This window comes from Macaca thibetana, chromosome 7 (genome assembly GCF_024542745.1).
Source record: "Macaca thibetana thibetana isolate TM-01 chromosome 7, ASM2454274v1, whole genome shotgun sequence".
Classification (NCBI taxonomy): Eukaryota; Metazoa; Chordata; class Mammalia; order Primates; family Cercopithecidae; genus Macaca; species Macaca thibetana.
Window position 1 is genome coordinate 29945117 of NC_065584.1, and position 25157 is coordinate 29970273.

Genomic DNA, 25157 nt, shown 5'->3' on the forward strand with positions numbered 1-25157 from the left:
TCAGCCTCCCAAAGTGCTGGGATTACAGGCGTGAGCCACCGTGCCCAGTGAGAGAGGTTATTTTGGCTTCTTAGAAAAGGAACTAAATTAGAAAAGGTGTATTACAGGATGATTCTGTTCATGCTGTCACTACAATTTTGATAATTTTTATTGTTAATAACGTAAACCTGTGTTAATTATAATAATTATTATATTACTCTGTTCTTGAATATTAGACTAAATCTTTTGGTGGAAAAGCAGTTTGCTGCGGCCATATCAGATGTCTAAAATACTGTCACCTTTTGAATTATTTCCAAAGCTGCATTATTGTTACGTTTATTGTTTCAGATCAGTCTGACATTGATATGATAATATGGATTCTTCATAAAATGAGGCTGGGCACGGTGGCTCATGTCTGTAATCCCGATACTTTGGGAGGCCAACGCCAAAGGACTGATTGAAACTAGAAGTTCAAGACCAGCCTGGGCAACATAGAGAGACCCCATCTCTACAAAAAAATTAAAAATTAGCTGGGCATGGTAGCACACACCTGTAGTTCTAGCTACTCAGTAGGTTGAGGTGGGGAGGATTGCATGAGCCTGCAGCAAGCTATGACTGTTAGGAGGCCGAGGTGGGTGGATCACCTGAGGTCAAGGATTCAAAATCAACCTGGCCAATATGGTGAAACCCCATCTCTACTAAAAATACAGGTGGTGCATGCCTGTATTCCCAGCTCCTTGGGAGGCTGAGGCAGAAGAATCACATGAACCTGGGAGGCGGAGGTTGCAGTGAGCTGAGATCGCGCCATTGCACTCCAGCTTGGGCAACAAAAGCAAAACTCCGTCTCAAAAAAAAAAAAAGAAAAAGAATAAAACAATCTGTTATTGAGCTAGAAAGAAATGGAAGGTATTGTGTTTTGTTTTTTAGTTTGGGCTAGAATAGGAAAATACACTATTCTAGTGTAGTTCCTGGACCAGCAGCATAAGTATCATTTGGGAACTTATTAGAAATGCAGTTCTCAGGCCCCACCCCAGACCTGCTGAATAAGAATTTGTAGGCCTGGACCCAGCCATGTGAGTTTCAACAAGCCTTCTAGATGATTCTGATGTACATTAAAGTTTGAAAAACACTGGGCAAAAATGAAGTGGGATACAGACAGGTTCTGTTAAAGGCTTTCTGTAGAGCTCTTAAGACTCTTTGCGCCTTTCGGCTGGAACTGCCATCTTCCAGCCATTTGCCAAAATGACAAACACAAAGGGAAAGAAGAAAGGTACCTGACTGATGTTTTCTAGGCCTTTTAGAAAACAGAGTTGTTCTTTTGGCCATGTATATGCATATCTATAAGAAAGATGATATTGTCAGCTGGGCGCAGTGGCTCATGCCTATAATCCCAGCACTTTGGGAGGCTGAGGCGGTTGGATCACCTGAGGTCAGGAGTTCAAGACCAGCCTGGGCAACATGGTGAAACCCTGTCTCTACTAAAAATACAAAAATTAGCTGGGTGTGATGGTGCATATCTGTAATCCCAGCTACTCGGGAGGCTGAGGCAGGAAAATCGCTGGAACTTGGGAGGTGGAGGCTGCGGTGAGCCGAGATTGCACCACTGCACTCCAGCCTAGGCAACAGAGCAAGACTCCATCTCAAAAAAAAAAAAAAGAGGAGGATGATATTGTCGACATTAAGGGAATGGAAATGGGTACTGTTCAAAAAGGAATGCCCCGCAAGTGTTGCCATGGCAAAACTGAAAGAGTCTACGGTGTTCCCCAGCATGCTGTTTGCATTGTTGTGAATAAGTAAGTTGAGGGCAAGATTCTTGCCAAGAGAATTAATGTGCGTATTGAGCACATTAAGCACTCTAAGAGCTGAGATAGCTTCCTGAAGCATGTGAAGGAAAATGATCAGAAAAGGAAGCCAAAGAGAAAGGTACCTGGGTTCAACTGAAGTGCCAGCCTGCTCCACCCAGAGAAGCACACTTTGTGAGAACCAATGGGAAGGAGCCTGAGCTGCTGGAACCTATTTTCTATGCTATGGATTCATAGCATAATAGGTATTAAAATAAAATACCCCTGGACTGTTTTTTTTTAAAAAAAAAAAAAAAAAAAAAGACCGCAGCTTGGTGTGGTGGCTCACTTGGCACCCTGGGAGGTCAGGGCAGAAGGATTGCTTGAGGTAAGGAGTTCAAGATCATCCTGGATAACATAGTGAGACTACATCTCTCTATTTTTCTTTTTTGTTTTAATTAAACAATAAAAATAGGCCAGGCGCAGTGGCTCACACCTGTAATCCCAGCACTTTGGGAGGCTGAGGCGGGTGAATCACCTGAGGTCAGGAGTTCGAGACGAGTCTGGCCAACAAGGTGAAACCCCATCTCTACTAAAAATACAAAAATTAGCTAGGTGTGGTAGTGCATGCCTGTAATCACAGCTACTTGGGTGGCTTAGGTAGGAGAATCACTTCAATCTGGGAGGTGGAGGTTGCAGTGAGCCAAGATCATGCCACTGCCCTTCAACCTGGGTAACAAAGCAAGAAGCTGTCTCCAAAAAATAAAATTTTTGAAAAGACTCTTTGCCATTTAAATACTCAGGGTGCCATCTATTTTGAGTTCTGGATTCCAGTCTCAGATGACCAACTTCTTTCATCTTTTTCTACCACTTCTACCATCTCTTTTTTTCCCCTTCCTCAAAAACACATAGATTCAATATTCATATGATCATCATCATCCTTTTCTTCAACATCATTTTCTTGTATCCTAGAGATTACCTTAAAATAAGGAATTGGCTACAAAGTAATATATTTGAAAGACAAATAGAATGGATCACCTCTGTAGGGTGCTTATGTAACTCTGGAACTACATCTATATTGCCATTAACCACAAAGTCCACATGAGTCATACTTATTTTTCTGTCTCAGGCTACTAAAATAGAACATGTTCTCTAGAGGAGAACATCAGGGAATTCTTTGATTTGTACCTTTAGCTGAATAAACATTGGTAGACCTCAAGTTGTGTTAATAACTACATTACATTTTTTCATTTTTCAGTTTTTATGCACAAATATTAAATAATATGTGATTGTTATCCATATTGTAATTGTTCAAATCAGCTAGTTGCTGTCAGTGGCCAAGCCTTGTGTTTTTCCCTAAATTATTAGTTGTCTGTCTCCTGTTGTGTCAGGGAGTTCCCCAAAACCACACCCAAATCTGATGGTTTGTCAGGAGGACTCAAACAGGACTCAGCATACGGTCATACTCACAGATGAGATTCATCACAGTGAAAGCATACAAAGCAAGATCAGCAAAGGGAAAGGGGCCTGGAGCAAAGTCCAGGAAAAGCCAGGTGCGTGCATCCAAAGTCCTCTCCCAAGGAAGTCACACAGGATATGACAATGGATTGTAACAAAATCTGTGAAATGTCTACCAAAGAAGCTCAGTGCCTAGGTTTTTACTAGGAGCTTGTCATGTAGGCAGCCTCTGCCTGACACATGCCAAAGTCACAAACTCCCAGAAGCAAAGCAGGTGTTGACCATGAGCCATATTGTTTGCACAGGTTAGGTGCAATAAGACACTCTTAACAGTTCCAGAGAATTGTGTGAACCTTGCCAAGGACCATCTTTGTAAGCAGACCATCAGTCAAGTCTGCTATGTCTCTTTTCTGCACACCTGTCCTAAATAAATCAGTGTTTGTCCATTCCTTTTTATCTGCTGGTCTTGATGTATGTATGTGTCATGATGTCCTTCTTAGAATGTAAACTCTGTGAGGACAGATAGCTTCTATTACTCTTTGTCAAACATCAAGATGAGTGCCACTTAACAGTGTGGGCCTCAGTAAATCCTTTGCTTTTGCTTGTGCTGTGTGCCTATATTGCCTATTGCATCACTCCCTGTTTAAATGCTGCCCATTCTTCAGTGCCGTGCTCAACTCCCCTCTGCCAAGAAGCCGCAACTGATTTGACAGCTGACTTTGAGCTCTCCTCTTTCTTAATTTCGTGCCCCTCAAAGTCTGCTATTTACTTTAGTACTAGATTTTATACTGCATTCAGTTTCCCTCTAATTTCTCCTTAGACTTTCTATTCTTATATTTGTCATTTCCTGTCACAGATTCCTTTAAGAAATATGATATTTTCCTTTTCTAAACAGCCATAGTTTTTGGACAAAAAAAAATTTGATTGATCAATGATGTAAATAACAGAGAAAAATTAAATCATTAGACCTACCATTCTCATATTTTTAGATATTTGGAGGTGAGCCAAACAAGCTTCCTCTTTAGAAAAGGAGTAGTGGGCCGGGCACAGTGGCTTACACCTGTAATCCCAGCACTTTGGGAGGCCAAGGCAGGCGGATCACCTGAGGTCAGGAGTTTGAGACCAGCCTCACATGGAGAAACCCCGTCTCTACTAAAAATACAAAATTAGCCGGGTGTGGTGGTGCATGCCTGTAATCCCAGCTACTCAGGAGGCTGAGGCAGGAGAATTGCTTGAACCTGGGAGGCAGAGGTTGTGGTGAGCCGAGATCGCACCATTGCACTCCAACCTGGGCAACAAGAGCGAAATTCCATCTCTAAAAAAAAAAAAAAAAAAAAAAAAAAAAAAAAAAAAAGAGTAGTTAATCACATAGATTCGATCAGACAAGATGTAATTGCAGAAAGAGCACCTCTCATTTTTACAGAAACCTGTGGTTTGAACAAGGGTATGTCAGAAACCCAATCAGTTACAGTGTTGCCTTAATTGTTAGCTAAGCCTCGGTTATCTAAGCTATGTTATACAGAGTTAAAGAAGTCATGTTAAACCAGTTATTTTTTATTGTACTATACACTATATTTTGCTAAACTTTTTTTTCCCAACCTGCAATTCTGGGACGCCACCATCATTATAGAAACATAGAAATCATTGTGATTAACCATACCCTACTTTTAGCAAACCAAACTGAAAATGTTCTGTAAGTCATATTTTTGGTTGCCCATAGTGCTCTTGGTACCATTTCGCATGGACTGGTAAAGACATTTCTCTTGTCATTGTTGTCATTCTTTCTTTATCGTTACCGAGATGCTGGAGACTTGTGATTTAAAGTTGACCCCATTCAGCAGCGGATTTAGAACGAAGGAGTATAAATTGGAAGTGCTAACATGTTTTTCTCTGTTAATGTATTTGTGGTCTACTGATTTATCTCTTCTAAATTCTCCTACTGAGTCTTGGCTAACAGCTTATACCATGTAATACTAAATTTAACTCCAGAGTCTATACAAACGGCTATTGCTGCAATTTTACATGAATAAATGCTCTTCTGTCACCAATCTTTGCAGGTATAAAGAAGTGACCAAACGGAGACCCCGAAGTTTACTGGAGAAACTGCGTTGGGTGACCCTAGGCTACCATTATAACTGGGACAGTAAGGTATTCAGGTTTTCTTAAATCTTTTGTTTTCTGTTTATAGGCTTCTTTAGCCCACATAGTTGTATTTCTTCCTGGCCACGCTTAAGATATCAAGATTATACATTTGTGGGAGGATCCCTTTCTTTTATTTCCTTAAAAAAAGTCTCAACTGGGCCAGGTGCCGCGGCTCACATCTGTAATGCCAGCACTTTGGGAAGCTGAGGTGGGCGGATCACTTAAGGTCAGGAGTTTGCTGCCAGCCTGGGCAACGTGGCACAACCCTGTCTCTGCAAAAAATACAAAAGTTTGCCAGGCCTAGTGGCACACACCTACAGTCCCAGCTACTTAAGAGGCTGAAGTGGGAGGATTACTTGGACCCAGGAGGTGGAGGTTGCAATGAGCCAAGATCGCACCACTGCACTCCAGCCTGGGCAACAGAGCAAGACTCTGTCTCAAAAAAGAAAAAAAAATCTCTCTTTAAGTATCTCAAGAGGAATGAATTTTATTATCCCATCAGATTGACCAGTCAAATTGCCACTAAGCCATGTTGCAAGCTGAGAGGTCCAAAACCAAACTGGCTATAGTATTTGAGTTGCCTTTTTATAAATTAACTTTTTAGTTTAGAATAGTTTTAGATTTTACCTTTGTCTCAAATAGTTAACCAATAGTAATACATTACTGTAATAGCAGCATTTGTACTTCATTTAGATTTCCTTAGTTTTTAGCTAATAGCTTTGTTCTTATATCTAATTTTCTAATATCCAGGATCTTACCCAGGATACTACATTATATTTAGTCATTGTGTTTCCTTGGGCACCTCTTGGCAGTGACAGTTTTGAGTTGCCTTTTTACCCTAACAGAACTATCTCATTTACAGATAGAGTATACTATACTAACTAGAGGGTGGTGGAGTAATTGCTTCATGTATAGACTCAATGCCGTATATAGCACAGTGCCTGTTATATAACAGTGCTTGGGTTTTTGAATGATTCATTATTAGATCATTGGATACCTCAAGAATGGATGGTGGCTTAATGTCTGTAATCACAATGCTTTGGGAGACTGAGGCAGGAGGATCGTTTGAGACCAGTCTAGGCAACATAGGGAGACCCTGCCTCTGCCAAAAAAAAAAAAAATTAGCCAGGCATGGTGGCATGCACCTGTGGTCCTACCTACTTGGGAGACTGAGGTAGGAGGATCACTGAGCCCAGGAGGTCTAGGCTACAGTGAGCCATGATCACACCACTGGACTTTAGCCTGGGCAACAGAATGAGACCCTGTCTTAAAAAAAAAAAAAAAAAAAAAAGATGGATAGATAATGCTGTGTTAATATGTTAATGTGACTTTGTAAGTAAGATTAAAGTGGTAATTAATCTTATGCCACAGTTTCCTATATTCCTGAGATCATTGTTTATTTTTCTTATTCTCTCTACATTTACCAAAGAAATACTCAGCAGATCATTACACACCTTTCCCTTCTGACCTGGCTTTCCTCTCAGAGCAAGTAGCCGCCGCCTGTGGATTTCAGGGTTTCCGAGCCGAAGCAGGGATCCTGAATTACTACCGCCTGGACTCCACACTGGGAATCCACGTAGACAGATCTGAGCTAGATCACTCCAAACCCTTGCTGTCATTCAGGTGAGTTAGTTCCAGGGATTTGGGATTACTTTTTATCATTTAATTCTTTTTTCTAAGGCATTTTACTCTAAAATAAATACAGGTATTTAACTTTTTAAAAAATGGCTGGACTATAATCTTCCACTTCTGGGAATTTTAACAAATTATAGTTACTATCTCTGTTTAAGACACATGAAACTGCCGGGTGCGGTGGCTCATGCCTGTAATCCCAGCACTTTGGGAGGCCAAGACGGGTGGATCACAAGGTCAGGAGATCGAGACCATCCTGGCTAACACGGTGAAACCCCGTCTCTACTAAAAAATACAAAAAACTAGCTGGGTGAGGTGGCAGGCACCTGTAGTCCCAGCTACTCGGGAGGCTGAGGCAGAAGAATGGCGTGAACCCGGGAGGCGGAGCTTGCAGTGAGCTGAGATCCGGCCACTGCACTCCAGCCTGGGCGACAGAGCAAGACTCTGTCACCAAAAAAAAAAAAAAAAAAAAAGACACATGGAACCTACCTTTTGTTTTATTTTTATTTTTTATTATTTTTTTTTGAGACGGAGTCTCGTTCTGTCACCCAGGCTGGAGTACAATGGCGTGGTCTCAACTCACTGCAACCTCCACCTCCTGGGTTCAAGCGATTCTCCTGCCTTAGCCTCCTGAGTAGCTGGGACTACAGGTGCACACCACCATGTCCAGCTAATTTTTTTTTTTTGTATTTTAGTAGAGATGGGGTTTCACCGTGTTGCCCAGGCTGGTCGTGAACTCCTGAATCCGCCCACTTTGGCCTCCCAAAGTGCTGAGATTACAGGTGTGAGCCACCGCACCTGGCCATAGCCCACTTTTTATAATAAAAGGTATTATCAGTGCTCTGTGGAATAGACAAGTGGAAGGCCATAAAAGCAAAGTGAGTGACCTTTGGGATAGAAGAGCAAAATATAGAGCAAAGCACAAAAGCCTGAGTGGTTTATTCTCCTTGTCTCCCTAAAAGTAAGTTTAAATTTGTGCCAAGTTTTGCACCTGTATCTCAGCAAAGTGCCTTTTATTAATTGCCTTATCTTTAAAATGAAGAATGGTAAACATAGTAAAGAACTCAAATGATTTTATTGAAAGACTCAAAGACACATCAATAGGCTGGGCATGGTGGCTCATGCCTGTAATCCCAGTACTTTGGGAGGCCAAGGCCAGTGGATCACTTGAGGTCAGGAGTTTGAGACCAGCCTGGCCAACATGGTAAAACCCTGTCTCTACTAAAATACAAAAATTAGGCGTGGTGGCACATGCCTGTAATCCCAGCTACTCCGGAGGCTGAGGCACGAGAATCACTTGAACCCAGGAGGCTGAGGTTGCAGTGAGCCGAGATCGCGCCACTGCACTCCAGCCACTCCAGCCTGGGTGACGAAATAAGACTCTGTCTTTAAAGAAAAGCATCAATAAAACTTAAATGGATAATGTTAAAGCTAAGTTCTTCATTTGCTTTTTTAACTGCATCAGATTTTATTTTGCAGCAGTTCTGTGGGCTGTTGTAAGTATAGGTAGAAGGTCATGAGTTGGTCACTTATAGACACAAGCCAGAAGAGAAGGATCTTAGCACAGTTTTAAAAGGAGGATTTGGGAGCAATAAATATCAAGTTGAAATTAGAAAATAACACAGTTGGCAGTAACTTTCCCAGTCATAGTTAATAAACAAAACTTACTCTTGCGTGTTGTTTTTACTTATTTTTTGTAGCTTTGGACAGTCTGCCATCTTTCTCCTGGGTGGTCTTCAAAGGGATGAGGCCCCCACGGCCATGTTTATGCACAGTGGTGACATCATGATAATGTCGGGTTTCAGCCGCCTGTTGAACCACGCAGTCCCTCGTGTCCTTCCAAATCCAGATGGGGAAGGCCTGCCTCACTGCCTAGAGGCACCTCTCCCTGCCGTCCTCCCCAGAGATTCAATGATAGAGCCCTGTTCTATGGAGGACTGGCAGGTGTGTGCCAGCTACTTGAAGACTGCTCGTGTTAACATGACTGTCCGACAGGTCCTGGCCACAGACCAGAATTTCCCTCTAGAACCCATCGAGGATAAAAAAAGAGACATCAGTACAGAAGGTTTCTGCCATCTGGATGACCAGAATGGCCAAGTCAAACGGGCCAGGATAAACCCTGACAGCTGAGACTTGGAGATCCCATCCTTTTACTCAGGCACCTGCTTACCATAAATGACCATGTTATTGCGTATTGCCATGGACTTCAGCACCCAGATAAGCCAAAAACAGAGACAGGGAAGAACTCATTGATGATCACACTGTTGCCTTGGAACCCATGCAGAAGTAAACTCATTAGCCACTTTGCTCAGAGAAGTGTTTGACATGGTCTGATCCTAGTTACATGTTGGCTGTAATGTTGAGAAGTCAGTCCAAGGAGGTATGTTCTTCCACGACAGCCTTCTCAGCCTCTGCCGTTTCCTTTGAGGAAGGTAGAAGCGAATTTGTATGTCTGCAGAGTCTTTAAATACCTCAGATTTTATTAATGGGAAATACAGTACCCTTCCTTCCACTGCATCTGGTAATTTATGGTGAAATTGTGGTTCCGTGAACCAGCTATTAGTCTCATCTTCTTAACTCCCTCAGTCATCATCAAATTCTTTGATCTTCTCTGGCTCTCACAGAAGAATCCTTTACACATGAAAACAATGGGACTGGAAAATCTTGTCTCTTAGAAAAGAAATTAATCACAACTATCTCTCTTGCCTAAAAGATAAATGTATGTAAACCCAAGGAAAGGGGAATTTAGTTTCTCCACATGTCATTTCGGTCTCTAAACTCCCTGTTGGCTTTTTAATGCAATTTTAATTGTTGAAATAAAAAAGTCCCAAGGGTGTTTTGTTACTGTTTTCTCCATGAATAAACTCACTTGATTTTAAATTAAAGATCTATATCTGTCTTTGGGGTTTAGTGTATCTGGAATTAGGTTTTTTTGTCTGTTTTTCTTTGCTGTATTGTTCATGCTATTGAAGCCCTCTAACTGTGTCTGCCCTACACCACCCTGCTCTGCCCTAAGTATTCTTTGTGGCTGTCTCACAGAAGAGAGAACATTTCTTGATATTCCAGTCACTGCTGTTTTGTTTGAGGGTAGGCGGCTTGGAAAATGTAGGCAACGCCAAGTTTTAATCTTTGTATCCCCAACAATTTGACTCACTATATTGTGGTCCAGGTTACTTTACAGTTCTCTGGACCTCGGTTTCCTCATTCACAAAATGAAGATACTATTGACTACCATCTTCCTAAAGGGATATTGGTATTTAAAAGAGAATTAAGTGCTCCTTTCTAGAAACATGTGCCAAAATTGTTTTATTATATGGGCTCTTTGAAACATCCTAACTTCCTTGTGTGGAGGACTGGCTGGAAGCCAGTTTGGTACCTACTGTTTGCAATGCATATTATTAAATTTACATGTCTCCTTTGTCCTGCCCCCTTTTTAAATTACTGGTATTGAATATTGAGTTCATATGGTAATAGGGTTTTTTAAATGAGTGAAAATTATGGATTGATCTCTTACATGTAAGCTAGGTTCTTTTTTTTTTCAGACAAAGTTTCACTCATTGCCCAGGCTGGAGTGCAGTGCAATGGCACAATCTCAGTCTTAACATGACTGTCCGACAGGTCCTGGCCACAGACCAGAATTTCCCTCTAGAACCCATCGAGGATAAAAAAAGAGACATCAGTACAGAAGGTTTCTGCCATCTGGATGACCAGAATAGCCACTGCAACCTCCACCTTCCGGGTTCAAGCGATTCTCCTGCCTCAGCCTTCTGAGTAGCTGGGATTACAGGCATGCACCGCCACGCCTGGCTAATTTTGTATTTTTAGTAGATATGGGGGTTCTCCCTGTTGGTCAGGCTGGTCTTGAACTCCTGACCTCAGGTGATCTGCCTGCCTTGGCCTCCCAAAGTGCTGGGATTACAGGCATGAGCCACTGTGCCCAGCCTAGGTTCTAAATTTAATGTATAATAGAAATCTTACATAATTAAAAAATACCACTGGGTAAGATTACCACTGTTAACCTTAAATTTTCTACAATGTATGTTAAATGTGACCTACAGAAACCAACATACTGTCATTTGGTAAATCCAACAGACAGTCTAGCATTAAGACAAATTATTCTTTCTTCAGTTGCTTGTCAGATAAAGGCATTGGTCTGTGTATAGGAACCATGTTGTGCAAAAAACACATATCCAAACTGTAGACTCACACTCGATGAAGTGAGACGTTTATGCTATGAGAAGCAGGTAGAAACAGGCCAGCCAAGAGAATAGCACATTCCTGTCTCCTGGGATGGTGAACAGATCATTCTCACAATTAAATATTCACGCTCTCTCTCCCCCACCCCATCTCTCTCCTCCCTCGAGCAGTCCCCACTTCCTCTGGCTCTCTCTCTACTTTTATTTGCATATTTTTATGAAGCACATGTGATTGAAGATGTATATAATGTAACTCAGTCTCTGGCAGTAAACAGAAAATTATGTAATCCGGTAAAAAGGAAAAATTGGTTGTTTTTTTACAGGAGCGTGATTGCCTAGGGTTAATTGTCTAAAATACATTTTCTAAGTTAGAGGTCATCAAACTATGACCCACCTCCCATTTTTGTAGTGCCCATGGGCTAAGAATAGTTTTTACACTTCTGAACTGTTGTGGAGAAATCAAAAGGATATTTTGTGACACATGAAAATCATAAAATTTAAATTTCAGTGCCGATAAATAAATTTTATTAGAACACAGCTGCATTAATTGATTTCCATATCTCTGGCTGTTTTCATGCTGTATTTTAATAGCAGAGCTGAGTAGTTGCAACAGAGACATATAGCCCACAAAGCCTAAAGACATGATCTAGCCCTTTATGGAAAAAGGCTGTGGGCACCTAGAAAGGAACCTAGACCCCTAGAAAGGACTCTAGAAAAGAACCTGAAGCCAAGAACTGGGACCAAGGGAAAGATTTTCTTCCCTCTGTCCCACCCCTGTTGAGACAGGGTCTCAGTCTGTCACCTAGGCTGGAGTGCAGTGGCGCAATCACAGCTCACTGTAGCCTTGACCTGGGCTCAAACGATCCTCCCACCTCAGCCTCATGAGTAGCAGCTGGGACTATAGGCGAGCACCACTATGCTGACCTTGGCCTCCCAAAATGTTGGAATTACAGGCATAAGTGTAAGCCACTCTGCACCCAGCCTTTTTCTTTTCTTTTTTTTTTTTTTTTTTTTTTTTTGAGACGATGTTGTTCTGTCACCGAGGCTGTAGTGCAGTGGCATGATCATTGCTCACTGCAACCTCTGCCTCCCAGGCTCAAGCAGTCTTCCTGCCTCAGCCTCCCAAGGATCTGGGACTACAGGCGTGCACCACACACACAGCTAAGTTTTGTATTTTTTGTAGAGATGGGGTTTTGCCACGTTGCCCAGGCTCGTCTCAAACTCCTGAACTTGAGCGATCCACCCACCTCAGCCTCCCAACATGTTTGGATTACAGGCACGAGCTACTGTGCCAGGCCTTATTATTTTATACTAAAGGAAGAAAAAATGTTAGGTTTGATCTAGGACGTATATATATATAGCGTCAAGAGTAGGCCAGACTTGCCCGGGCACGGTGGCTTACACCTGTAATCCCAGCACTTTGCGAGGCCAAGGCGGGCGGATCACGAGGTCAGGCGATCAAGACTATCCTGGCTAACACGGTGAAACCCGTCTCTACTAAAAAATAACAAAAAAATTAGCTGGGCGTGGTGGCGGGCGCCTGTCGTCCCAACTATTTAGGAGTCTGAGGCAGGAGAATGGCGTGAACCCGGGAGGCGAAGCTTGCAGTGAGCTGAGATTGCGCCACTGCACTCCAGCCTGGGCGACAGAGCAAGACTCTGTCTCAAAAAAAAAAAAAAAAAAAAAAGAGTAGGCCAGGCGCAGTGGCTCATGCTTACAATCCCAGCACTTTAGGAGGCTAAGACGGGAGGATCACTTGGGCCCAGAAGTTCAAGGTTACAGTGAGGTACGATTGTGCTACTGCACTCCAGCCTGGGCAACAGCAAAAACCTGCCCCTAAAAACAGGGCTGGGCACTGTGACTCATGCCTGTAATCCCAGCACTTTAGGAGGCAAAGGCGGGTGGATCACCTGAGGTCATGAGTTCAAGACTGACCTCACCAACATGGCAAAATCCAGTCTCTACTAAAAATACAAAATTGGCCGGGCGTGGTGGCTCACACCTGTAATCCCAGCACTTTGGGAGGCCGAGGTTGGCGGATCACTTGAGGTCAGGAGTTTGAGACCAGCCTGGCCAACATGGTGAAACCCCATCTCTACTAAAAATATAAAAATTAGCCAGGCATGGTGGCCGGCGCCTGCAATCCCAGTTACTCAGGAGGCTGGTGCAGGAGAATCGCTTGAAACTGGGAGGCAGAGGTTGCAGTGAACTGAGATTGTGCCATTGCACTTCAGCCTGGGTGACAACAGCAAGACTCCATCTCAAAAAAAAAAAAAAAAAAAAAAATTGCATAATTATAATTAGCTGCGCGTGGTGGTGGGCACCTGTAGTCCCTGCTACTTGGGAGGCTGAGGCAGGAGAATCACTTGAACCTGAGAGGCAGAGGTTGCAGTGAGCCAAGTCGCGCCATTGCACTCCAGCCTGTGCAACGAGCAAAACTCCATCTCAAAGTAAAGTCACAGATGTTAGGCCCGGAGAAATGGGTTCTCTTTTTTTTTTTTTTTTTTTTTGAGACGGAGTCTCGCTCTGTGGCCCAGGCTGGAGTGCAGTGGCCGGATCTCAGCTCACTGCAAGCTCCGCCTCCCGGGTTCACGCCATTCTCCTGCCTCAGCCTCCCGAGTAGCTGGGACTACAGGCGCCCACAACCGCGCCCGGCTAATTTTTTGTATTTTTAAGTAGAGACGGGGTTTCACCGTGGTCTCGATCTCCTGACCTTGTGATCCGCCCGCCTCGGCCTCCCAAAGTGCTGGGATTACAGGCGTGAGCCACCGCGCCCGGCCGAGAAATGGGTTCTCTAATACTCTGTTAGTAGGGTTGTAAATTGCTATAGCCCCTAAGGCACAATTTGGCATCATGTAATGTGTGACTTTTTATCCTACTTTGACCAGGGTGGTCCTGGATCTCCTTTTCCACTCCGAAGTGGTCTCTCGTTCAATGATAATTTCTGTGGTCATCCTAATAATGTTTTCAAATGTGTACCCTTTGTCCCAGTAAATTTCACTTCTAGGAATTGAGTCTGTGGAAAGTAATCAGAGCTATCCAGAAATCTTTTTGTGTGAGAATATTTATAATAGAGAAAATTTGAAATATGCTCAATATCCAGCAACAGGGAGTTAGTTAAATTCATGTACTTTTTCAGCACATGGCTACTAAGCACTGTTCTTTAGCTGCACAAGTACTTGCCTTTGTGGAGCTTGTATACTGGATATGCCATAACCCTATGTAGCCTTTAAAGGCCATGTTTTAGTTAGAATAGTTAGAGATAAGTGGAAATGTTTATACTGTATTTAGGTGAGAAATCCAATTATAAAACTGTCCTTAGTAACCTAATTTTGTATAGAATGTTGATATTTTTATTTTATATTTTTTTGCTCAGACCTCTCAGGAGTGAAATGTTTACATTTTTTTTTAAACTGGAATCATGTGAATACCAAAACATGAATGATGGTGGAATTACAGTTGATACTTATTTGTGCTTTTCTGTATTTCTGATTTTTAATTTTTTTTGTCTTTCTGCATGCCCCCCTCCCCCACCCCATCTACTGGGCACCAGAGTTATTTGATTTTTTTGTTTTGTTTTTTTGAGACAGGATCTGACTCTGTTGCCCAGGCTGGAGTACAGTGTACAACCACGCCAGCCTCAATCTCCTGGGCTCAAACAACCCTCCCACTTCAGCCTCCCAAGTAGCTGGGACTACCGGCACCACCAGGCCTGCCTGGCTAACTTTTCTGATTTTTTTTGTAACGACAGGATTTCCCCATGTTTCCCAGGCTGGTCTTGAACTCCTGAGCTCAAGTGATCCACCTGCCTGAGCCTCCCAAAGCTCTGCGATTACAGGCATGAGCCACCGTGCCCGGCTTGTCTGATATTTTTGACATTAAAAATCTTTTTATGGCCGGGCGCGGTGGCTCAAGCCTGTAATCCCAGCACTTTGGGAGGCCGAGACCGGCGGATCACGAGGTCAGGAGATCGAGACCATCTTGGCTAACACGGTGAAACCCCGTCTCTACTAAAAAATACAAAAAACTAGCCGGGCGAGGTGGCGGGCGCCTGTAGTCCCAGCTACTCGGGAGGCTGAGGCAGGAGAATGGCGTAAACCCGGGAGGCGGAGCTTGCGGTGAGCTGAGATCCGGCCACTGCACTCCAGCCTGGGCGGCAGAAGGAGACTCCGTCTCAAAAAAAAAAAAAAAAAAAAAAAATCTTTTTAAAACATTTTTTTTAAGGTTGGGCACAGTGGCTCGTACCTATAATCCTAGCACTTTGGGAGGCCGAGGCGGGCGGATTGCCTGAGCTCAGGAGTTCAAGACCAGCCTGGCCAACATGGTGAAACCCCATCTCTACTAGAATACAAAATAATTAGCCAGGCATCATGGGACGTGCCTGTAATCCCAGGTACTCGGGAGGCTGAGGCAGGAGACTCGCTTAAACCTGGGAGGTGGAGATTGCAGTGAGCAGAGACCACACCACTGCACTCCACTCCAGCTTGGGTGACAGAGTGAGGCTACGTCTCAAAAAAAAAAACAAAAATCTATTTTTTTTTTTTTGAGACAAGAGTTTTGTTCTTGTCACCCAGGCTGAAGTGCAATGGCACAATCTCAGCTCACTGCATCCTCCACCTCCCGGGTTCAAGCGATTCTCCCTCCTCAGCCTCCCAAGTAGCTGGGATTACAGGCACCCGCCACCACACCTGGCTAATTTTTGTATTTTTAGTAGAGACAGGCTTTCACCATGTTGACCAGGCTGGTCTTAAACTCCTGACCTTGTGATCCCCCCACATCAGCCTCTCAAAGTGCTGGAATTACAGGTGTGAGCCACTGCATCCCAAAAGAAAAAGCAACTTTTTTTTTTTTTTTTTTTTTTTTTTTTTTTTTTTGAGACGAAGTGTCGCTCTTGTCGTCCAGGCTGGAGTGCAGTGGCGCGATCTTGGCTCACTGCAACCTCGGCTTCCCGGGTTCAAGTGATTCTCCTGCCTCAGCCTCCTGAGTAGCTGGGACTACAGGCACGTGCCATGACACCTGGCTAATTATTTGTATTCTAGTAGAGATGGGATTTCACCATGTTGGCCAGGCTGAAGGAAGAAGTTTCTCTGCACTTCCTCTTATTTTAAAATATGTCTGGTTAAGGTGGATCCACTCACTACTCTCTACTTATTATTTCGGTAGAGCCTCTTGCCTGTTGCCCATTTTTTGCCCCCCATGTCTGGTTTTTCCTAGAAGGGTGCCAGGGCCTCAGACATAGATGTCCTGCCGGACAGGACAGACTCAACGAGACTTGGCTTTCCAGTGTTTCTCAGTTCTTTGGTCACTAAGATAAGCTGGTCTTACCCCATTTCTCTTCTCCCTTAATGTAAAATCTTGGTTTATTAGAGTAAAAAAAAAAAAAAAAAAAAAAAAAAAAAAAAAAAAAAGCTACCCTAGGTGGATCCAGTAAGGCAGATTAGAATAGTAATGAGGCAGAAGGGAGCCCTTGGGGTGACTTGATCTCAACATGATTGACAGGAGGACCTAGACGAAAAGACACCTCACCTGTTTTCTCCTGTTTCCAAGGTCACAGGAGAAACGATGCAAATCTAATGCCTTGGCCTGAATGGTAAATTTCTACTGATTTTCCTTTTGATCAGCTACCTATAGAAATTTGAGCCCTCCTGGAGATGGGTTTGTTGGCTCTAATTTTATTGGTAAGACAGATTTCTGGCCGGGTGCAGTGGCTCATGCTGTAATCTCAGCACTTTGGGACTTCGAAGCAGGTGGATCACGAGGTCAGGAGTTCAAGACCAGTGTGGCCAAGATGGTGAAACCCCGTCTCTACTGAAAATACAAAAATTAGCCGGGCATGGTGGCTGGTGCCTGTAATCCTAGTTATTCAGGAAGCTGAGGCAGGAGAATCGCTTGAACCTGGGAGGCAGAGGTTGCAGTGAGCCGAGATTGGGCCACTGCACTCCAGCCTGGGCAACAAGAGTGAAACTCCATCTTAAAAAAAAAAAAAAAAAAAAAAGACTTCTGATTAAGATAAGATGGTACAGTAGATGGAAAGTAACATTGAGTGGTTACCAGAAAAGCTAATTCCAGTAAAAATTCCAACACTTAGCTGTGTGACCTTGACTAAATCTTCAGCTGAGCCTCAGTGAACCTTTTTGAGCCCCAGTGATCTCATCTAGAAGGAGCTTGCCAAGTAATTCTTGTGTTACCTACCACCTCTGCAATGCTGTATTTCTAAAATGAGAAGTTAATCTCACAGAGGTTGGATAAACAGCAAACAAAAGTTACCCTATGAGCAGCAAGATTTTTGGTAAGGAAATGAAGTATTTTTTTGTTTTTTTGTTTTTTGTTTTTTTTTGAGACGGGGTCTCGTGCTCTCACCCAGTCTGGAGTGCAGGGACCGGATCTCAGCTCACTGCAAACTCCGCCTCCCGGGTTTACGCCATTCTCCTGCCTCAGCCTCCTGAGTAGATGGGACTACAGGCGCCCGCTACCACGTCCGGCTGGTTTTTTGTATTTTTTAATAGAGACGGGGTTTCACCGTGTTAGCCAGGATGGTCTCTTGATCTCCTGACCTCGTGATCCGCAGGTCTCAGCCTCCCAAAGTGCTGGGATTACAGGCTTGAGCCACCGCGCCTGGCCGGAAATGAAGTGTTAACCAGGTAAAACTAAAGGAGAACTAAGCAAAACTGGAAGTTTTCTGAAGAAAACAATACAAATAGCCAATAACCATCTAAAAAGATGCTAACCTCACTAGCAGATAGAAATGCAAATTAAAGCAATAGATGTACACTTGTTCCCATTTATTTGGCAAAATTAATTATATTATCTCTTGACTCTCACTCACATTCTACTTCTTTTTTTTTTTTTTTTTTTTGACTCTCGCTCTGTCACCCAGGCTGGAGTGCAGTGGTGCTATCTCTGGTCACTGCATCCTCTGCCTTCCGAGTTCGAGCAGTTCTCCTGCCTCCACCTCAAGTAGCTGGGATTACAGGCGTGTGCCACCACACCAAGCTAATTTTTGTATTTTTAGTAGAGATGGGGTTTCACCATGATGGCAAGGCTGGTCTTGAACTCCTGACCTCAAGTGACCCACCTACCTCGGCCTCCCAAAGTGCTGGGATTACAGGCGTGAGGCACGGCACCCAGCCCACTCACATCCTACTTCTAATCCCACAGGAAATGTTGGCTCTACCTTTCGAGTATCCAGAGTCTAACCACTTGTGTTTACCTCACTGTTACTGCCCTGGCCCAAGCCACTATCATCTCTCAACTGGGTTATTACAATAGCGTCCTAATAGCTCCTCCTTCCATGCTTGGCCCCCTTCTCTTCCCCCATATTTTATCATCAACATAACAGCCAGAGTGAGGCTATTAACACCTGAGACAGATCATGTCACTCTTGTGCTCAAACTCTTATGTTGCTCCTCACTCTAAGTACAAGCCAAAGTTCTGTCAATTGCCTACAAACCCCTACCCATCTGGTCCCCCATTTTCCTCTTGGTCCTCTCACCCACTCTGTCTCAGCCACAGAGTGAAACTCTGTCTTGTTTCACTTCTGAAGATGCCAAGCACATACCTTCCTTGAGACTTTCACAGTGAACTCTTTCCTTTGCCTGGAATGCTCTTCTCCCAGAGATCTGCACCCTCACTACCTTCCAGTCTTTGCTCAAATATCACCTTGGTGAGACCTTCCTTGACTACCCTCATTGAAAGTTTCAATTCCGCTGCCATTCCTAGTTTTCTTTACAGAGTATGGTAAATACTCTGTTTTTTCATAGCATTTCTGATAGAACAGTCTACATAATTTACTAAATAAGGAAATAATCCTTTTAAGGAAATAATGATAAATAATTATTGTCCCCTTCCACTAGACTGTAAGTGCCACAAGGGAGAGACGTGCCCTGGTGTGTAGTACAGTTCCTGGCACATAGTTGTTACTCAGTATATGTTGAATGAATGGATATTCACTGTAGGTGTGGATGTGTGGAAATGGGCACTCATGTACTACCGTGGGAATGTAAATTGGTAAAGCTCTTTGGAGGCTAATTATCAGTGTTCACATGAATTTTGACCTAGCAATTCTACTTTCTTACTAACTTCCCTCTAGAAATACATGGACACAATATGTGTAAAAAGATATTTATGGCCGGGCGCGGTGGCTCAAGCCTGTAATCCCAGCACTTTGGGAGGCCGAGACGGGTGGATCACGAGGTCAGGAGATCGAGACCATCCTGGCTAATATGGTGAAACCCCATCTCTACTAAAAAATACAAAAAACTACCCAGGCGAGGTGGCGGGCGCCTGTAGTCCCAGCTACTCGGGAGGCTGAGGCAGGAGAATGGCGTAAACCCGGGAGTCAGAGCTTGCAGTGAGCTGAGATCCGGCCACTGCACTCCAGCCTGGGCAACAGAGCGAGACTCCGTCTCAAAAAAAAAAAAAAAGATATTTATCACAGTGTTGTTCATAACAGTGAAAAACTGGAAACAACCCAAATGTTAATCAGTACTAAAAAGATTAAATTATGGTTCATACACACTATGAAATATTATGAATATGTATTCCTTCACAAGAATGTACTGACAGACATCAACAAGACTCCAGGATATTTTGGTTGGTAAAAACAAGTTGCAAAATAATAAATACAATGTAAAAACATGTAAAACTATTATATATGTAAATATATATATAAACTAATATGTAAAAACTAAACAAGTCTTTTTTTTTTTTGAGATGGAGTTTCACGCATATCGCCCAGGCTGGAGTGCAATGGCACAGTCTCGGCTCACTGCAACCTCCACCTCCCAGGTTCAAGCGATTCTCCTGCCTCAGCCTCCCAAGTGGCTGGGATTACAGGCACCGGCCACCATGCCCAGCTAATTTTTGTGTTTTTAGTAGAGACAGGGTTTCACCATGTTGGCCAGATTGGTCTCGAACTCCTGACCTCAAGTGATCCACCCGCCTTGGCCTCCCAAAGTGCTGGGATTACAGGTGTGAGCCACCGTGCCCGGCCTAAACATATGTGCATATGTTTGTAAATGCATGGGGGGAAAGGATATGTCCAAGGGTAATAGTGGGGAGGAGAGAGATTAGAAGATTACAGAAGATACTTTCTACTATGTGATTTTTGGCTTTTGATTTTTTTTAATTTTTTAAAATTTACGTTTATTTATTATTTATGAGACAGGGTCTCACTCTTTTGCCCAGGCTGGAATGCAGTGGTGGTATGATCTTGGCTCACTGCAGCAGTTCTCTTGCCTCAGCCTCCCGAGTAGCTGGGATTACAGGTGCACACCACCATGCCCAACTAATTTTTGTGTTTTTAGTAGAGACGAGGTTTCACCTCATTGCCCAGGCTGGTCTCAAACTCCCGGGTTCAAGCAATCCTCCTGTCTCAGCTTCCCAAAGTGCTATGATTACAAGCGTGAGCCACCATGCCCAGCCCAGTGTTTATTTTTTTATGAGAATTATTCACATGTTACTTATATATTTTTAAATTATTTAAGTTATATGTAGCAAACTTTAAAGAATCATGTGCAGTAATAAAAAATTGAGGAAATTTATCTTTCTCCAAACTCTTAAAGTTTTTGTGTTGTTATAAATAAGATCTGATAGTGGCTTAAATCGTGGCTTAAATCCCGGGAAAAGCAGCTGATTTTGGCTGCGATCGTAAACACTAGTTCTGGTCTCTGAGTTGGATTTACCATGGGCTGGCCAGAGAATGTTCGATTGTACCTCTCCAGGCAAGAGAAGCAGGCCCTTACCTTGTTTTTCTATATCCTAAATTCATGTTCATTGCTGTGCTCAGAAACCCTAATAAAAATAGGAGGCCTTTGTTGCTAAGGCAATAGACAGTCAACCTTAAGGTTGAACCACTTGTGAGGGCTATAGTCCTCTGAAAAAGGTTACTGTATTCTCCTAGGGACATAGCTGAGCAGATAGCATTGATATCCACAGGGCCCTATGGTATATTATTTCTGTTTTCTCTGTGGCGATGGCACAAGGCAGGAGTGGTGGAATCTGCTGTTTTTGGCACACTGAGAGGTGTTTGTGCAGATGTACACTGTGTATTCCCTTTTCTTATTAGGTATTAATTGTCCTATCCCCCAAAGTGAGCGCAGGCCTACAAGTGTGGTCACCAGTGGCTGTCTGCTTCTGTCTGCTCTCATCCACAATAATCAAGCACTTCCTGAGAGCCACTGGATACTGGACCTACAGGCTTCACATCTTCATTTTTAACAGGTGCTCAGCAGAAGGGCTCCAAGCTCAACAACAGGAAAAGCATGAACAAATTGCATTTCTGGCTGCGGAAGATTTTTCTCTGTCTTTTATGTCTGTGTTATTAAGCAACTCTTCTTGCCTTTGGAAGGTCACATAGCGTAAGAATTGCCTAAAGGAGTGAAATACACATCAGTATTGCTGCTGTCAGTGAGGTATCAAGCCCTTGTTATTCATCCAGCAACTACTGAGCATCTATGAAGTGAGTCACTGTGTTAGGTGAATGTAACAGGCATTGTTTCTGCCCTCGGGTCCTTCCATGAGTGGGAAAAACACCTACGTAAGTAGGGTTGCCATAAAAGTATGCTCCCTTGGGCCAAGTACAAGGTGCAGTGGGAGGGGCATTTAACCCAGATCTGGCAATGACAAGCTTCGTGTAGGAAGTGACATAAAAGCGGATGAAGAAGGAGATAGACTTAGCTTCACTACCCTCCTATTTGGATGAATCCTCTATTGTTTCATTGGTCTTGTGGGAAAAAGAGCATCTGGAAAATTTTGAAGACCTTTTTAGCCTTAATAGTTTATGATTCTGTATGACTCACATGATAAAAATTATTTATTTTGTTCATAGCCCTTAGCACTATCTGCTATTGTATCTTTTGTTTACTCTTTATTATTTGTATCCTCCAAAGAAAGGCAGGCTTTTTCCTCTTTTCTTTCTTTTTTTTTTTTTTTTCTGTCTTGTTCTGCACTATTTCCCTGACACTTAAAATTGTTCTTGGTACATAGTAGCTGCCCAATTAAATATTGTTGAATGAAAAACATTTCGTCATACTCTTAATGTGACATATATATATCACAGAAGTCCTTTGCAAATAATTGGCTGGAGAAGGGGGACAGCATCATTTTAAGCATTTGCACGTATCTAAGCAGCCTTTTTTTCTAGGGATTCACTGTTTATCCTGAGTGGGGATGTGGCTCCAAAAGGCACTGCTAGCATCACCAGCCAAACCTAACCCAAATACTCCTAATGCCTTAATCAGGAATCATTCCACTACAAGACACAAACTCACTAAATTACAAAAAACAACCAAGGGGAGGAAGTGCAGCCAAGCCTCACTGGGAACTGAAATTGGTAAAAACATCAGGACCCACAGCAGCTGCCATATTCCACTCTCCCCCACTCTTCCTCCCTCTTGGTCTTAGTTTTTTTCTGCCTGCATGCTTCCTTCTTATTACAACCCTCTTTGTTAATTTTACTTGCACAGGGCTGCCCCTACATGGCACCTTCAGTCCCCAGTTTTCCATGTTGCTTGCATATAGATGACCTAAATCCAGATTGCTGGAAGAAAATCAGCTTGGCATTTTTTGGATCAGTTGTCTACCCCAGATCAGTTACCTGTGGCCCTGATGATACAGAGGACTTAACTCTTCAAAACCAAACAAAGAAAAATGGATGGATGGAAAGGAAGCAATTAGTGGAAGAAATGACTGGCAACTCTAATGGCATTATTATACACATTTTCTTCTGGAATGAAGTGCTAGGTCACTGGACCAAGAGATGATAAAAGTGGAGTGTGTCGGTCGCTCTCTCCAGCCCCCTTCACCAGACTCTACCCTCAGGTCCCAGCCCACCCCCAACAAAAAAAATTCACCCGTGCCCCCCGTGCCATCTCCCCTGCTTATCAAGCCTCTTGGGCTTTGTCAAAAGGTTGGAGACAAGGGTGAGGCATCTGGTGCCCCCACGGTCCCATTGCTTTGGAGACCAGAGGCAATTGAGGTGCTTTCAGCCAGAAAAATATAATTTAAGGGCTTGGCATCTGGCTGGGAGCAGAGAGCTATGTTGCCATGGCAATGCCTCGCTTCATTTAACAGCAGCATATCCCCGAGTTTGGTCACATCCACACTCAGGCACATATAGCACCCTGTCAGCAGCCTCTGTGACGTGCACACACTCACCTCGGGCAGAAATCCCTCTGTAAGATGCAAAGCCCATTCCCTGCATCCTCCTCTCATCATAGACACCCACACTCCCTCATGTCCTTTCCTACAACACCTTGACCACTCAGGTAGATTCCAAAAACACTTCCAGACAGCACACAACGCTCCAGGGAATTTTGTTTTGTTTCGTTTTGTTTTGTTTTTTCGAGATGGAGTTTTGCTCTTGTTGCCCAGGCTGGAGTGCAATGGTGGGATCTCAGCTCACCACAACCTCCGCCTCCCAGTTTCAAGCATTCACCTGCCTCAGCCTCCCAAGTAGCTGGGATTACAGGCACCTGCCACCATGCCTGGCTAATTTTTCTGTACTTTTTAGTAGGGACAGAGTTTCACCATGTTGCCCAGGCTGGTCTCGAACTCCTGACCTCAGGCGATCCACCCACCTCAGCCTTCCAAAGTGCTGGGATTACAGGTGTGAGCCACCACGCCCAGCCACTCCAGGGAATTTAGAGTGCTCTATGATTGCAAACCCTCTTAAACAGTCCCACACCACGAAGGCTGCCGGGGCCCACGTTCTTCTTCAGCATCCATAACTGCAGCTGTAGCTCCGTCTTCCTTTATAAATCGTTGTGTGTCATCTCCAGTCCTTTAATAATGCCCAAGAGGATGGTAACGAGGGAGAGGAGCAGTGGTGGCCGGTGGTGCACAAATCTCTGTTTTCTTGAGAGCAGAGGTTAGCCTCTAGGAGTCAGGTACAAGGATCAAATCCCTGCAGTAATTACCCAGAAGCCCCCAAGAGCCTACTGATATTCTGTTTCTGCCCCTCCCTTAACCCAGGCAGTGATAAACAGGATGGATTAGAGCAGAGAGACTTGAAAGCATGAGATCATTTATTACAATGCTATTTATAGTAGTGAAAAAATAGAAATTGCCTAAATGTCCATTAACAGGAACTAGCTAAATACAGTGTGGCGCATCTGTATAATGATGGACCCTATGGGGTTTAAAAGAATTATGCAATCCATGTATATCATGTGAAAATATGTCAGTATGTAAAGTATGATCTCACTGACTATTTATTTATTTATTTATTTATTTTTCAGAGATGGAGTTTCGTTCTGTCGCCCAGGCTCGAGTGCAGTGGTGCAATCTCAGCTCACTGCAACCTCCACCTCCCGGGTTCAAGCAATTCTCCTGCCTCAGCCTCCCAAGTAGCTGGGACTACAGGCACACGCTGCCACGCCCGGCTAATTTTTTGTATTTTACTAGAGACAAGGTTTCACCATATTGCCCAGGCTGGTCGCGAAACCCTGAGCTCAGGCAATCCTCCCTCCTCGGTCTCCCAAGATTTTTTTAACTTTAGTATATACACATGGATATTGATAATGTGAAGAAAAAGGTCTGAGAAGGCTGGACACAGTGAGTGGCTCACACCTGTAATCCCAACACTTTGGGAGGCCCAGGTGGGAGGATCGCTTGAGCCCAGGAGTTTGAGACCAGTCTGGGCAACATAGCAAGACCCTGTCTCTACAAAAAAAATAATAAATAATAAATTAGCCAGGTGTGGTGGCACACACCTGTAGTCCCAGCTACTTGGGAGGCTGAGGTGGGAGGATTGCTTGAGCCTGGGAGGTTGAGGCTACAGTGAACTATGATCATGCCACTGCTCTCCAGCCTGGGCAACAGAGCAAGACCCTATCTCAAAAAAAAAAAATTAATTAAATTTAAAAAAAGAAAAAGGTCTAAGAAGAGTGGGATCGAGAGAGGGGTGATGGTGACAATTTCAGTTGTCTTTGCTGCATGACAAACTTAGAGGATCAGAACAACAATAACT

General features: G+C 43.6%; 1 protein-coding gene across 1 annotated transcript in view; it reads left to right on the forward strand.

The window, feature by feature from the left end:
- Window positions 1–9877, forward strand: part of ALKBH1 (alkB homolog 1, histone H2A dioxygenase) — a 187471-nt gene extending 177594 nt beyond the window's left edge. The window contains exons 5-7 of the mRNA XM_050798844.1: window positions 5276–5366; window positions 6790–6983; window positions 8693–9877. Of these exons, the coding sequence (XP_050654801.1) occupies window positions 5276–5366; window positions 6790–6983; window positions 8693–9122 (715 nt within the window). The 3' untranslated portion in view covers window positions 9123–9877. The remainder of the gene's footprint in view (window positions 1–5275; window positions 5367–6789; window positions 6984–8692) is intronic.
- Window positions 9878–25157: the final 15280 nt, after the last annotated feature.